General features: G+C 55.3%; 1 protein-coding gene across 19 annotated transcripts in view; it reads right to left on the reverse strand.

Annotated features, from left to right (window-relative positions):
* The window catches only part of WNK2 (WNK lysine deficient protein kinase 2), a 117291-nt gene that overhangs the window by 7805 nt on the left and 95365 nt on the right, over positions 1-14121 (reverse strand). For 5 of the 19 annotated variants that reach the window (XM_070495332.1, XM_044757063.2, XM_070495333.1 and 2 more), the window contains exons 24-27: positions 8465-8679; positions 7338-7526; positions 6528-6626; positions 554-598 (exon numbers count right to left, since the gene is read on the reverse strand). In XM_070495332.1, the coding sequence (XP_070351433.1) occupies positions 554-598; positions 6528-6626; positions 7338-7526; positions 8465-8679 (548 nt within the window). The remainder of the gene's footprint in view (positions 1-553; positions 599-6527; positions 6627-7337; positions 7527-8464; positions 8680-14121) is intronic. The other 14 variants (XM_070495340.1, XM_070495339.1, XM_070495341.1 and 11 more) reach the window with 4 other exon arrangements.

Here is a 14121-nt window from a genome sequence, read left to right on the forward strand (position 1 = left end):
TCTTCAAACAAGCTGTTACAAAACGGTCTACCTTAGTGGCTAGCAATGGAAAAGCACAGACACGGACAGCCAGACGTTAGTGATGAGGGTGCACACACAGCTACTTCTACATGAACATTTCAGCCAGGAAAGAAAAAAGGGGGGAAAAAAAGAGGCGCGAGATGAGAGCGGTGGGCACCCCGGTAGACTGATACCCATTTCGTCCCGGCATCTCTCCTTGGGGCACTCATCTTTAGCACTTCAAGGAAATACTCATTCCTATGGTTTTGGAAAAGGAGCCAATTAATGACTGGTGGCGAGTGGACGTTCCGGAGAAGGAGGGCCCGCTAACGTGGACGGGCGGGAACACAACCCTCGGAGCCACGGAGCTGCGAGGGGCGCCTGTGGGCGGCTGTCCCGCCGGGTGAGGTGGGGCGGTGTCAGCGGAGGGTGGGCAAGGAGCAGGTGCAGGCCCACCCACCTACCCGCGCACCCCACAGAAACCCCGCTGCACACTAGCCACAATCAAGCCCATGCGATGGAGAGCGGACAAGGGGAAGAAACCGATAGTTACGACTGCTGTGCTCTTTGCCTAGACAGAGACGCTTCAAGGCAGACCCTGCAAGGGAAGAAGAAACGACACAAGACCACAGGGTTAGGCAGGACAGCACGCACGGGGACAGGCCACCACATCTAAGCAAGAGCCACCAGTGTGCGAGGAGAGCAGAGGCCAGCAGTTCAGAGACGGGCCGGCCGCCGGCTGGGGCGGCCCGCGTCAGGGAGCGGGCCCACGCGAGCTTCGCCAAGGGCGGGGGCCGGCCGGCCCTAAGCTTTGGGTAGAAGTGTGAGTTTTCAGAAGCATAGTCCAAAAAAAGGAAGAAAAACAAAACAAAACGAACAAAAAGCCAGTGCACCACTTTGCTCCAAACGTGAGCTAGGCGCCCCCTGGGGCGCGAGCCCCTGGGTGGGCCAGAGGACTCTGCGGGCCAGGCCCGTGGGGGGTTTTCCAAGTGCAAAAAGATACATTGTTTTGCAGGTTTGAGGCCAATGCCCACCCGGCCAGCATGGGCGTTGAGGGGGAAACACGAGGGGTCCTCGAGGGAGGTCGGGGCAGGGCCCACCCCGATTCTCTGCAACGCTGTTGCCTCAGCCGAGGCCAGGTGTCCACCGGGGCAGGGCGAGGCCTCCTTGCCATTGGGCCACCACCAAGAGCTGCCGGATCCTGCGCCCCCAGAGGCTGCCTGTGCCCGACTGCTGGGCAGGCGGCTGACTTTAGTGTCCGGCACGACCTGATGGCCAGGGCCCACCCACAGCTTACTCTGCGACCTTCCAGGGCACCAGGCGGGCAGAGGGGGATGGACAAGGACAGCCCAGGCATCCCCAAGGTCACTCAGCAAAGCCACGCTAGCGTGGACTGTCTGTCTGCAGTCTCGCCCCTGGCCCCTCGCCCTGCACACCCCATACTCCCTGCAGGGCGCCCGCCGAGGTGCTGTTCCCGGCACTCTTGCCACTGAAGATAAGACACTGCCTGCTGCATCTAGGGACAGGGGCCAAGGTCAGCCTGGGCCCCCGGGGAGAAGCTGTGTGCACTGGACTCGGGAATGCAGCTCAAACTGAGTTGTCCTTATTTGAGTTCATCCTGTGTGTTCTCTGAGGCCGACCCAGGGAAGGGGAGGTGCTGTCCTGCTGGGTCTCTAACAAGCAAATAAAAATGAAATAAAAACGAAAGGGCCGAGCAGAAGCGGTCCACACCCATCGACCCTTGGAGGCAGCTCTGAAGGGCCTTTGCTGGTCTGTGTTCCCAACTGGTGGAACCTGACTGGGAGCACATGGCCCTTGGGGGCTCCATGGGGCACAGGGAGGAGGGCCCAGGTGAGGCAGTGACTTCCCTGTCAGGTCTCTGTGGTTGCAGCGTCACCCGGACCACAGCGGTCCCCTGGGGATGACCCGAGGACATAGACTAGACACCCCGCCAGGTCCCTGTGGCCAAGGGCACAGGTTCTTTCAAGGGGCCACCTGTGCCTGCCGGCAGCTCGTGTGTCGCCAGGGCTCTGCATTCAGGGCCGACTCCTGTCATCCTCACGGAAGGAGGACACAATGACCAGCCACAGCCTGCTGCCCACTAGAACTGCCAGAGGAAGCCTGGGCTGCCACAGGGCCCCACACAGACATCACAGGAACCCAGAGCCAGGGCCATGGGCCACCAGGCCACTGCACTTAGAGCTGGAGAGTGACACTAACCCACAGAGGCCTCCATGCCCTCCTCAGATACAGGCCCAAAGTGATCAGAGCAAGGACAGCTCCCGGTCCTCATGGCGGCCTTTAAATACAAACCAACCAGATTCAAGCCTCTCCACACCAAGGTCACATGTCCAGCTCGGTGCAGAGCTGTAGCCCAGCAGCCACCATGGGGCTGGGGAGCGGCCCTCGCTCACACCACAGCCCTGTCCACTCTCAGGTGGCCCCATGAATCTCCTCCTCAGTGTCTGTGCCTTGGCCTGGGTCCTATCCTGGATGCCTACCACGCAATGTCCAACGGACAAGCCTGCACCCAGCCCACTCACCCTGCTCCGTGCTTTATACATGCCCCCGGGTCCTGCCCACACAGCCACCAGGCTACCAGGTAGCAACACCAGGTGCTGGGGCCACATGGGACCCACACGGGGCCTGATGGTTTAAACCAGCCCCACCCCTGGTTTCCCGTGGAGGGGGGAGGTCTCGCCGCAGGACTCCATCCTTGGCCAAGGCCCTGGGAAAGGCTGGCTTGGAGGCCCCAGAACTACTGAGAGCAGCTTGCCACGGCTGTGGGCTGGGCTGGGCTGGGGAGCCATGCGGACTCTCCCAGCTGCTGGGGAAATCCTGTTCCTCCCAGACGGTGACGGGGCAGCACGCAGGACGACCTAGCCTCTCATCCTCACACAGCAGGTGTCTGCAGAAGCCCCCACAGAGGAACCAGCTGTCTGCCCTCACGGCCAGGCCAGGGGTCTCAGGCAGCGTCCGGCTGTGTGCGGTGAGACCCCCACCCTGCTCACCCCCACATTCACTCTGGCATGGAAACACAGGCTGCCCCTGGTGTGATGACCAGCCCTGCCTCGACCCGCCGCCATCCAGACCCTTGTCCAGTTGCCAGGAGGACGTCTCGAATCCGAGGGTGTCTGATGGGGACAGACTCCTGAGCCTGGGCCAGGCCCTGCTGGCACGTGCTGTTTATCAGATGCTGACGCAGCTCATGAGGAACCGCGGGGCCGCAGCGTTGTGCAGCCCAGTGGGGCTCCCTGCCTCCCCGACAAGGAGTTTCTACCCCTGACTTGGCATTCGATACTCGGCTCTGGCACAGGGAAGAAATGGTTATATAGCACCAAAACGCCACCCAGGGTGTCTCTGTGGAGCCACCAAAGCGCTTAAGATGAGAAAAGCCACAAAACTTGTCCAGGAAGCGTGAACCAGGGAGAGGGTGAGGCTCGGCTCTGACCTGGGTGACATCACCCTGAGCCTCGCTACCCGCCACATGGGCCCCGAAGCACAGGCCTGGCCCAGGGTCCTTCCCCTCGTCCCCCACAGTGCAGCTGGGCCCCCGAGGGAGGGACGAGCACCCTCCAGGGGGAGGGCAAGGCCTTGGGGTTGCACGGGGCACGGGAGGCCCAGAGGAAAACTTGCTGCAGCAGGGGCCCAGGCTCGCCGCTGAGGACACGAGCAGACCCACAGCCCCGTGAGCACAGAGGGAGTCCGGGAAGGATACCAGCATCCACTTCTGGTCAGATGAGAAGAGCCAGAGGCAGGGAGAGTCAATGGACCTGACAACAGCTTCTGACCAGCCAGACTCCAGGACACAATGGCTTCTGCAACCTGACTACACCCCGACTCCCTAAAAAAGGTCCCCGAGCTTCCCTGAACCCTGACCGGCCGCAGGAGGATCCTGTAGGATGGGCAGCGGCTGCGGGGCCTGCCCTGCCACAGGGTCCAGCGCTTCCCCAGGGGCCTGCCCACCGGCTGCTCCCATGGCGGGTCTGTCCCCACACTGTTCGTCCTGGGCCTGGCAGCCTCTCCCACGTGGGGTCACCTCCCAGCCCCCTGGAGCTGCCTGCGGCTCTACCCTTGGCGCCCTCATCCATCTCCGACCTCTCTCACCCTCTCTGAGCCTCAGGGGAGCGGGACTGTCTTCAGAACTTGGCACAGACTTTGTTTTCCTGGAGCCTTGTCTCCTGTCTGTTCAAGCAGCAACCTTGTCAACCTCCTCTAGGCTCAACCTCTGCCACCCACCCCCATACCCCATGGCCACGGCCCTCGGCACCCGAGCTCCAGCTCCCAACCCACCTCGCAGCGACCCAGATCTGTACACTACAGGGTCTTCCCACCCTTGGTCTGCTCTGCTCGTGCAGCCTCTGCCCAAAGGCCCCCTGCCTCTCGGTCCTTGGGGCGGCAACCAGCTCCGAACTTCCTCCAGCCTTTCTGTGCTCAGTCTCCCATCAGACCTCCAACCTCCCTGGCCACCCAGGAACCAGCAGACGTGACTCCAGGAGGAGCCCCAAAGGGCTGTGGGTCCCAGGGACGTGGGACAGGAGGGGGTGTCCCAGCACCGCCCCCTCAGAGCAGCAGGCTGGGCTGGGTCTTCACACCCCCGGGCCCCGCACTCTCCTGACCAGCAACCTCAGAGCGTGGGCAGCCTCGTCATGGCCGAAGAGGCTAGGAACACAGCCAGGGCTAGAAGGGGCCGTGCGTGACACACACAGCATCTCATCGGTCACGGCCTCAGAGGAAGGCAGGCCTGCCAGGCCAGCACGCACCACCACCTACGACCAACCTGCAGGGCCTGGTGCCCCGCCTGCCACAAGCCGTGCCTCACACACTCCTGTCCCCCGGCCACAAAGACAGAGTAAAACCTCATCTTGTGTCCCGCTGTGCCTGGGATTCTCTTATCTTGAACGATTAGTAGTGTAACAAATGAACACCCTTAACACAAGCAAAGCCACATGGGTACCAGGCAGAGGGTGACGGCCAGAGGTGCATGTGTGCTCACTCGCTCGTTTTCACCTCAGTGCCCGGGACACAGCGGTCTAACCCGCCCCCACACCCGCCAGTGGCTTCCTGGCAGCACTGCAGCCGCCTGTCTGAGCCAAGGCACCTGGAGACCCAGGTGCTCTCACCCCACGGCTCCCCGGGCAGGAGTCTCGTGAGCGCACACATGTGTGCACACACACGGGCAGAAGAGGACCGTGAGAGACGGTGAGGCAAGCAAGGAGCCGGATGCACACAGACCACCCCCTGCCCCCAACCCAACTCGGCAACTAACCAGCAGCCCGACGACGCCTGAGCTGAAGCGGGAACCTGTTAGGGACAAGGGGCCCTGGGTGCCACAAGCCGTGGCACCTTTCTACAAGGTCCTGAGCCTCCAACCTGTCCCGCCTGGGGAGGATGACGTGGGCCCTCTGAAGGGATGGACGCCTGCCGTGGATGTGGCCTCGGGTCCCGACAAACACAATGTATCTTTATTGTACCAGCAAAAAGCCACGTGCCCTAAACCTGCATGTCCAATCCAATTAGTAAAGAGTTCAATTTTTCTGTTAAAAAACAAAAACCTGAGAACCTCACAGCTTTTAATTCATTTGCCAATTGAGCTGAGGGATAAAAACGGATCTGGACAGCCCTGAGCGGGTGCACCATTCCTAGGCCCAGAGTCCATGGTCCTAGGAGGGCGTTCCAGGGAATCTGAGGACAACGGGGGTGAGTTTGGTTCAGCAGAGCTCCGAGGAACCGCTAAATCGACTTCATCTCTGAGGTGCACGAGATGAGAGGGAAATACACCAAGTAAAGTGCTCCAGCCAGAGAGAGGGCCAGGAGGGGCCGGCCCGGGAGAGCCGCGCGGGAGGCGGGGATCCCATCTCTCAGTGCTGGAGAGATTCCCGAGGTGAGCGGGGTGCAGGGGCTGGCGTCCTAGCTGGAGCACGTTCTCTCGGCATTTCCACATGCAGGGAGCCAGGCAGTGGGTGGGTTAACAGGACTGAATGTTGTGATACGGCCCTTGTACGGAAGTTACACCCTCCAGTGACCTTCTAGAACTGTCTTGGCTTGCTACATGCATGTCTTCAGAGTCCAGACACGTGTGAAACACACCATGCGTCTAGAGAAGGCCGGGGCTGTCTTTTTGTTGTCGCTGGAACTGGGGACAGCGGACGTGTGTATTTGCCACAATCGCAACAGAAATAAAACTACGTCCAACATAAAAAAAAAAAAACCAAAACATTAAACAAACGAGTGACGGACGAGAGAAATGCAGAGCGCCTTGGGAGTCGGGGGGCAGAGCGCCCGAGGCCGGGGGTGGGCAAGCCACTGCGCATGCTTCTGGCGCCTGGGCACGAGCCGAGAGCATGCACTGGCACTTTCTGGGCCAGAGGGCGGGCGTGGACGGGGTTCCAATTTCAGCATTAAATAGGTGACTTCAATGGGCCGGGGGAGGCAGCCTACACAGTAATGGAAAGTAATGAAGACAGGGAGGCAGGGGAGAAACCAAGGGCCAGGAGGTGATAAAATACAAAAGAACAAATACAGACAGATGGACACAGACACGGGTCCACTGAGGAATCGAGCGCGAGGTTTGCTACTAGACTTATAGGTCACTCTCTCAGACGTTGGGTGGGAAACCGTCCAGCCTGCAAATGAATATAGAGGGAAGAGAACAGAGAGACAGGCATCAAGTACAGTCTCTGGGATCCCTCCTACAACCACCAGCCACATCCGCCTCGACACTTAGCATCCACGGCTCCACCTAGCCCAGCCCCGAGGACCACGGCCACGGACCACATAACAGAAAGGAGGCACGCTGGAGCGGAAGAGAAGCAGCCCCTGGGAGAGCGTGCGGGGCAGGCGGGGGGGGGGGGGGGGGGGGGCAGAGATGTTCTTGGGACAGAGATGGTGGGGGTGGAACACCTCCTCGCGTAGCTGCTGTGTCCACGGCAGCGGTGACGAGCACGTCCTCCTCAAGGCCAAACTCCCAGCTCGAGAGCTGTGCCCTCGACCTCCCAGCCGGCCCCCTGACGGAAGGACCCACATTTAGCAAGGAGCAGGGTGGGGTGGGGCGGGCCAGTGCCTGGGAACCGGCGCAGGGCCCGCCGCAGACGCGCGTCTGACCTCTCGGCGGTCCTGGCACCTTCCCCAGGCCGGCTCTAGCAAAGCAGCCTCCCTCAGAGCCGCTCACGGCCAGACCTGTGAGGGGCGGGCCCTCCACGCCTCCTTCAAAGGCTACGGCTACTGTTGTTTCTTTAAGAAGCTGTTGGCAGCCTTGGCCCCAGCTCGCGTCCCCTCTACGCCACTCGGGCCCTACGCGGCTAGCACATGCTTGGGGACGGCAAGCTGGGAGTCACCTGGGCCGTGCGCTCCGCCTCCGTCACTGGCTAAGCCGGAGCAGAAGTCCGCAGACAGGGAGGCCCGCACGGAGCAGGGCTGCTGGGTCTGAACTGCCTTCCCACTCGGGTGTGGAGCCGCCGCGGGCCCCGCCCCGGCATGGGCAGGGTCCTTAGCAGGCGGGGCTCTGCTGCACTCTGACAAGTGACCTGGGGGGAGAAGGGGGACAGGCACGATGAGGCGCGGCGGGACAGACCGGCCGTCCCCTCGGCTCTTTGCTGGGTGACCTTGGGGAAGCTGAGTCCCTGTGGGCAATGGGCGTGCGGCCCATCGCCCGTGTAGGATGTCGGGAAAATGAAAGAAAAGCAGCCGTCTCCATCGCTTGCCAGGGACGGGCCGGGCGCGTGTGCAAACATGCCGAGTGGCCCATGGCTCCTCCGGAGACGCACACCTGGTGGGCTCAGGGGGCCTGTGGGCTCCCTCTCTCTAACTAGCTCTAGGAATTGGCATGGACTTTGTCTAATTCTGCAGTCCGTGGACACATACCCTGCAGGTTATCTGCAGTACCGAGAGGGAGAGCTGACGGTCAGCTCACCACCAGCTTCCCGCCTGGAGCACTTGGGGATTTCAGCTCACTGCGTCAGAGTGGGGGGCTCAGGGTCAGCGTGCACCCCTAGTGCCAGGCATCGTGGTTAACAGGCCCAGTGGTCCTCACCATCCGCCCCCTCCCCCAAAGGCAGCTGCTTGCCCCCACTGTCAGCCGGCGGCCTATGCCTAAGAATGGGGCCAGAGAAAGAGCCGCCTTAGGCGGCACCCTGCAGGGAGAAGCAGGTGGGGGAGAGCAGCCCTGAGCCCTGGAGACCCTGCGCCTCCTCCCTTACACAGTGCAGCCCACGCACGGCCGGGGGCCCCTCTCCTCCTGATGGAGCACCCCTTTGGTGCCTGCCCCTCAGTCCTTCCCTCTTGGCACGGGGGTGGGGTGGGGGGCAGAGGCCCTGGCCCTCGGTGGCCTGCAAAGGCTTCCTGGCCCCAGTGAAAGGAGACCCAAGACGCCTCTTCCAGGTCTGAGCTGCCCCTGCATGGAGCTGCCCCGCTCCCATCCAGTCCCCAGCCCTGCCCCTCGCCAGCCAGGAGGGCGACGGCCAACCTGTGCTGGAGGCCACGACCTTGAGCTGCTGCACCAGTGGGTTCAGCAGCTTTCCTGCCTTCAGCTTGCTCTTGCTGGTCTTTCTCCGGCGGCCGGCAGGGGGCGCCGTGTGGAAGAGGCCCAGGTTGGGGGGCAGCGGCTTCCCCAGGCGGCGGTACAGGGCCTCGATCTCCTGCTTCTGCTGGCTCTGCAGCTCCGAGATCTCCTTCAGGTGCCTGCAGGAGGGGAGAGAAGAGGGAGGGCAGGTGGACATTGGGTCGTTTGCAACACACGCAGCCCCTCTAGGAGAGCCCATGACGGGCAGGATGGGCGAGGAGTGGGGCGGGCAGCCCAAGGCCAGCCTGGGCAGACAGGCCCCTCGGAAGGGACATAGGGGCATTTAAACGCCACTTTCTGATTACATCTAAACCAACGGGCGTCACTGGGGGCCTCTGGCATTAACACACCCAGGGACACAGCAGTGCATGAAGGCCAGCCTAGAGATGCAAGAGTTCAGATATCCAGACTCGTAACCCTGCTGTGCTTTTTAGTGGTGGTTGGTGGCAGGGTTGGGGGGGGGTGTGTGTGTGTGTGTGGAAGACCTCACACAATACAAACGCTACACACAAACACAGGTGAAGAGAAAAATAATCATTGCTCAGAACTGGGAGGCTGCCTCCGCGTATTAGGCAAATAAGTGCTCTTTCCTCCACGCGAGGGAACAGAGAGCACGAGAGGCATCTCAGGCGAGGGGACGGCCGCACGAGCACATCTACGAGACGTATGTTATCAGCCAGAGACCTGGGGCTCCGGCTCCAGCCCTCCCCGCCAGGGGGCTCCCACTCAGGCTGATCCCCATAGGCAACACTACGCCCGGGCACAGAGTGGAGCTGACAGGTCGCATGGATGGGAAGCTGCCATGAAGACGTGGGTGGCATCACTGGCTGTGGGCAAGGTCAGTTTCTAGAACCAGCCAGGGAAGGGTCAGGTGGTCCCTGCCGGCCTCCCTCAGGGGCTCGTTGGCCGAGACCCTGGCCACTTCCCTCGCCTGCTGGCCTTCCCTCCTGCGACTCCCATGGTGCTGGGCTGGACGCCAGCCCCTCAGCCATGTCTGATGGGCCCTGGCCACCCCGGCCAGGGGGCTGGCCCTTCAGCCTCACCCGAGACCCATCTCCCCTGTGAGAGACAGGAAACAGGTGTTTTTCACGGTTGGACATAAGAAAGCAAGTTCAGATTTTACCTCCTGAACACCTGCCGGATTTGTTTTAGAAAAACGACTCTCTAAACAGCGTGAAAATTAATAAAGGGAAACCTCATTTAAAACGGAGTCCGGGGGCTGGCCTTGTGGCCAAGTGGTTAAAGTTCCGCACTCCGCTCTGGCAGGTTCGTGGGTTCAGATCCAGGGCCTGGACCTACTCTGCTCATAAGCCAGGCTGTGGAGGCGTCCCACATAGAAAGTAGAAGAAGACTGGCATGGATGTTAGCTCAGGGCTGATCTTCCTCACGCAAAAAAACCAGGAAGACTGGCAACAAATGCTAGCTCAGGGACAATCTTCCTCACAAAGAAAAAGAAATTAAAATGGAGTCAGGAGGCCAGAAGGGGGAGCTCCCACACAGTACCACTGGAGGTCAATTACAGAAGGACTGTCCATCACAGGCCTCTAGAGGAAGATGTCCGTACACTGCATGTCCTGGAGGAAATCAACCACCCCAGCAACTCGGCCATTGAGAACCGGTCCTCACCCTGAACTCTCGCTTTCCGGAAACAGACTTCCGTTCAGAACAACCCTCCCAAATTCCTTCTCCTTCCTCCTTCTTCTCTATGAAATAACACTCCCCTCCTTTGCTTACTGGATTTGCCTAGGGTCCACCGTAAGAAGCACACCCCGAGTTGCCATTCTTTGGTTTTTCCTGAATAAACTCATTTTGTGCATAAACAACTGGCTGATTTACTTTTTAAGTTGACAAACATAGTATCAGAAGTAGAATCCAAAGGAGGTGATGCCTGAGAGACAACGACCCCGGAACCCAGTGACATGCCCGCACCGAAGGCCCTGTGCTCGTCACTTCTGTGAGTGGCATCTGCTTTCAGTGTGGTCTGTCTCCTCTCCGATCCGTGCTCCCTCCCTTTGTGTTCTGAGCTCTACACTTTCTGCGGGATCTGGAGAGGCCTGTCCTCTCCGGGGTGGGACTCTGTCTTCCAGGACCAAGGCTGTGTTTTCTGGAGGCAGCACAGTTCCTTTGGGGCTTGGGTTTGCTGACAACCCAGGAGCTTTTCTTTGGTTTCACATCCTTTTGGAAGCAGGGCTGGGAATCCAGCAACTTTCCTTCTGTTTTAGATTCCTCTGGGGATGGGGCTAGGACTCCACAACTTTCTTGCATTTTCAGAGGGAATTTCAGAATTGGGATCTCAGTCATCTAAATGTTTTGAGGACAGCCCTCCTTCAGGTACCCCAGCCAGGCTCATGTTTAAGAACTGTGGGCCCCTACATGCACATTTCTCACTAAGTGGGCCAAACTGACCATGAGCAGACCAGAATTGCAACGGCCGCCAGGGGGAACTTTCCATCTCCCCAAACTCGCTTTTCTTAAAACCAGACTGGATTGGAAGACCGTGGCTCCAAAACTAAGCAAAACGAACAGTATGTTTATTTCGACTGGTACCCAGAGCTCCTCATCGTGCACAGAACTCTAAGTTGCCTCATTACGAGATGCCATATCTAAATTAGCCAAAACTAAAAGCCAAGGGAAGACAAAACAGCTTCCGAGGCCGCTCTTCCTCTTGCACGGTTTTATCTCACGCCCAGGCCCCGCCTCTGGTGCCAGCTTCCTCCTTCCTTTCTGCACTGCTTCCACGTCCTCTGCACCCTCAGCTTCCCCATTTCAATTCTCTCACTGAACTTACAGGGCTCCAAGGAACTCCAGGGACCATTCCCAACCGGAGAAACAACTCTTCAGATTGCGCAAGCGACCCCACTGCTGGAGAGCAGCTGCTGCTCGGGCACTAAAATGGTCCACAGGGTGGGAATCTCCCATAAGCTCAAGCTCCTGCCTCAGAACCTACTCCCTTTGTTCAGCCCCTTTCAGAGACACTCATTCTTTCTCCATAGTTCCTCTGCCCCTATTCATTTATTAGGCCGAGACTTTCTAGACAGGTATCATGTTGGAATTTCTTTCTCCCAAAAAAGGGAATAATTCTAGAATTTGATAGCAGCAGCTACAGCAATAACCAAATAGCCAGCTGGAGAAATTAAATGACCCTACAACATCTTTTATCATTTGTTTTATCACTGATGATGTTAAAACTAACTTTAAAGACACCCGCCATTTACTCCTACTAGATCTGCTAGTCAGCCCACCTCCCTGTGGGCAAAATCCGCAGCTGACATTGACAGAATCCACAGTGCACCTCCTGCTCAAGTTCAAGCAGGTCCTTCCAAGTCGCTCCCAGAAAGGAAGCCCTTCGATGGGAATCTTTTTTCTCTGTGTAAAGAGTTTCCAGGAGAGTCTACAAGGTTTTGATAAGGGTGCACAACTTGTTCTTCGGTGTATTTCCATCTTGTTTCTGAATCAACAATTTCTACTGATTTTATTAAGTTCTGAGAAAGTACTTTACTTTTCTGTTAGCAAACTGAATTTTTGTTAGCCTAATGAGGAAGCACCACTTTCAGAACATCTCCCTTTGTTACTTACGACACCAGCACTTGAATGCTGATTACCAGTGGACACGCCATGTTTGGTGTTTCAACATTCTATCACACGGTACCTAGATGATTTGCTTCTCTGCTCCTTCCTCAAACCTCTTCTAACCCCTTTTCCTTTATCTGAGCCCCCCTTTTTCTCCAGTGCTTCTCTGGCCATCTGAGCAAGTGACCATAACTTCGTCCATCTGCCAGAAACACAATTTGGATCCAACTATTACTTTCAACTTTGTACGTGGCTGAAACTTTCAAAACAAAAGCTGTAAGGTCTCTGTGTCTGTCTATGTGTTATGTATGTCTATGATATTTTTCTACTGCTGGGTGGCAGTGCCAAAATTAACTTGTAAAAGAGCTCTATTTAATTGACTTAATGAAAAGCAAGTGCTTATGTAAATAAAGTATTCCTAAAAATTCTCAGAATAGAATAGAAACTAATCTTTTCAGGTTCATGTGATCTGGGAAAATATTCATAATTAAAGCTAGTTTAAGTTTGTTGGTTTAATTGAAACAGTTGTGTCTCTAGAGTTATCAACATTAAATATAATACTTTTATTCTACATGGTTTTATTCGTCAAATAAGTTCATATTACCTCTGGTCCAAAATTTTTCAACAAGAAAATTTGCCTGAAATCATGGCTAACTTTGTCTAATACCTCACGAAGTTTCTGTGAATAATCTAAACATAATTGTTGGGAAAAATTATTTAGATAGATGAAAATGGGATAAAAGTTTTTAGGTGCAATAATTATGTTTTATGGTATGCGTGCTTAAAAATAACACCCCCAAATCTTTTCAGTAACTTCAAACTTCAGAGTTTTTGCTAAGTTAAATTAAATGATGGAATTTCATTGAGTACCTGGATCATTTTCCAAACAGTATAAAATACTAAAACATTAATTACTGAACACAGGTCTATCTACTTTTGGCTTCCCATTGTAGAGAAACTGAAGATAAACTGAGTCTGTTAGTAACCACGTCTTGTGCCAAATTGAAAGACTGCACTATTTAAAAGGGGATATAGTTCTAAAAATTATAAAATGTATTTACAAATTTGCTAGTCCACAATTGCTTATGTTCTTAGTTTTCACTAGGAATCAAGGATTCTAAGGGTTAAGAATTCTAATTAACATATGTGATTAAAACTACTAGATGCAAGAAAAAGATATGAGGTATGCAGATATATTTGTCGGAAAAAAAATAAGAGAGGAAGCAATTTTATCCGGAAGTAAAACGGTTGCCAGAATAAGAAAGGACCAAATCTGAATGTAAAACGAAAGTTCTAGAAGGTTTGTGAAACAGGAATCTTTGGAAAGAAATTTTATATGTGATAAAGGCAGATAAGATTAAATAAAATTGCTATAAAGGTTTCAAAATAAGCTTTACTATCAACAGTGTAGACGTAAAACCGAAGCTTAATGTTCTTTCCTCTACAGAACGGACAAAGTCTGCTGGGGCTACTGGTCTGCTCCTGATAAGAGACTGTAAAAGGTTTTTCTTTACCTTTTTGTGTTTTACCAGAACTATTTCCTGTGCTTCATGTTAAAAGTTGAGTCTTTTATACTAAAAAGAGCTAAGGTTTTTGTAGTTGTGTAACCTTCTATATTTGTCTTTGAAATTTGTCACATTGGTTAAATGAATAACTAAGTATTGTTTCATAATTTTCTGTGATCTGATTTGGTCAAATGTCCAAAACTTTTTGATATTTTTGACACACTTTCCAAACATCAAACTCTAAATTAAAGTCTTTTTGACCTGAAAGTAACATTGGTAATTTTCAGAGAGACCCAGGGACTTCTCAAAGGATTTGTTCTCTCTTCTTATAAAAAAGGAGATGTCAAACCAATTAGCCTTATTTGATGTGTCAAATTACATGGGAGGCATTGTCAAATAAATGATGATAAACCTTCTTAGGTTACACTATATAGGTGAACGTTATTAAGATAGATGTTCTAGAAATTCTATAAAAATTCCTAAAAT

The sequence above is a fragment of the Equus asinus genome, chromosome 23 (genome assembly GCF_041296235.1).
Source record: "Equus asinus isolate D_3611 breed Donkey chromosome 23, EquAss-T2T_v2, whole genome shotgun sequence".
NCBI lineage: Eukaryota > Metazoa > Chordata > Mammalia > Perissodactyla > Equidae > Equus > Equus asinus.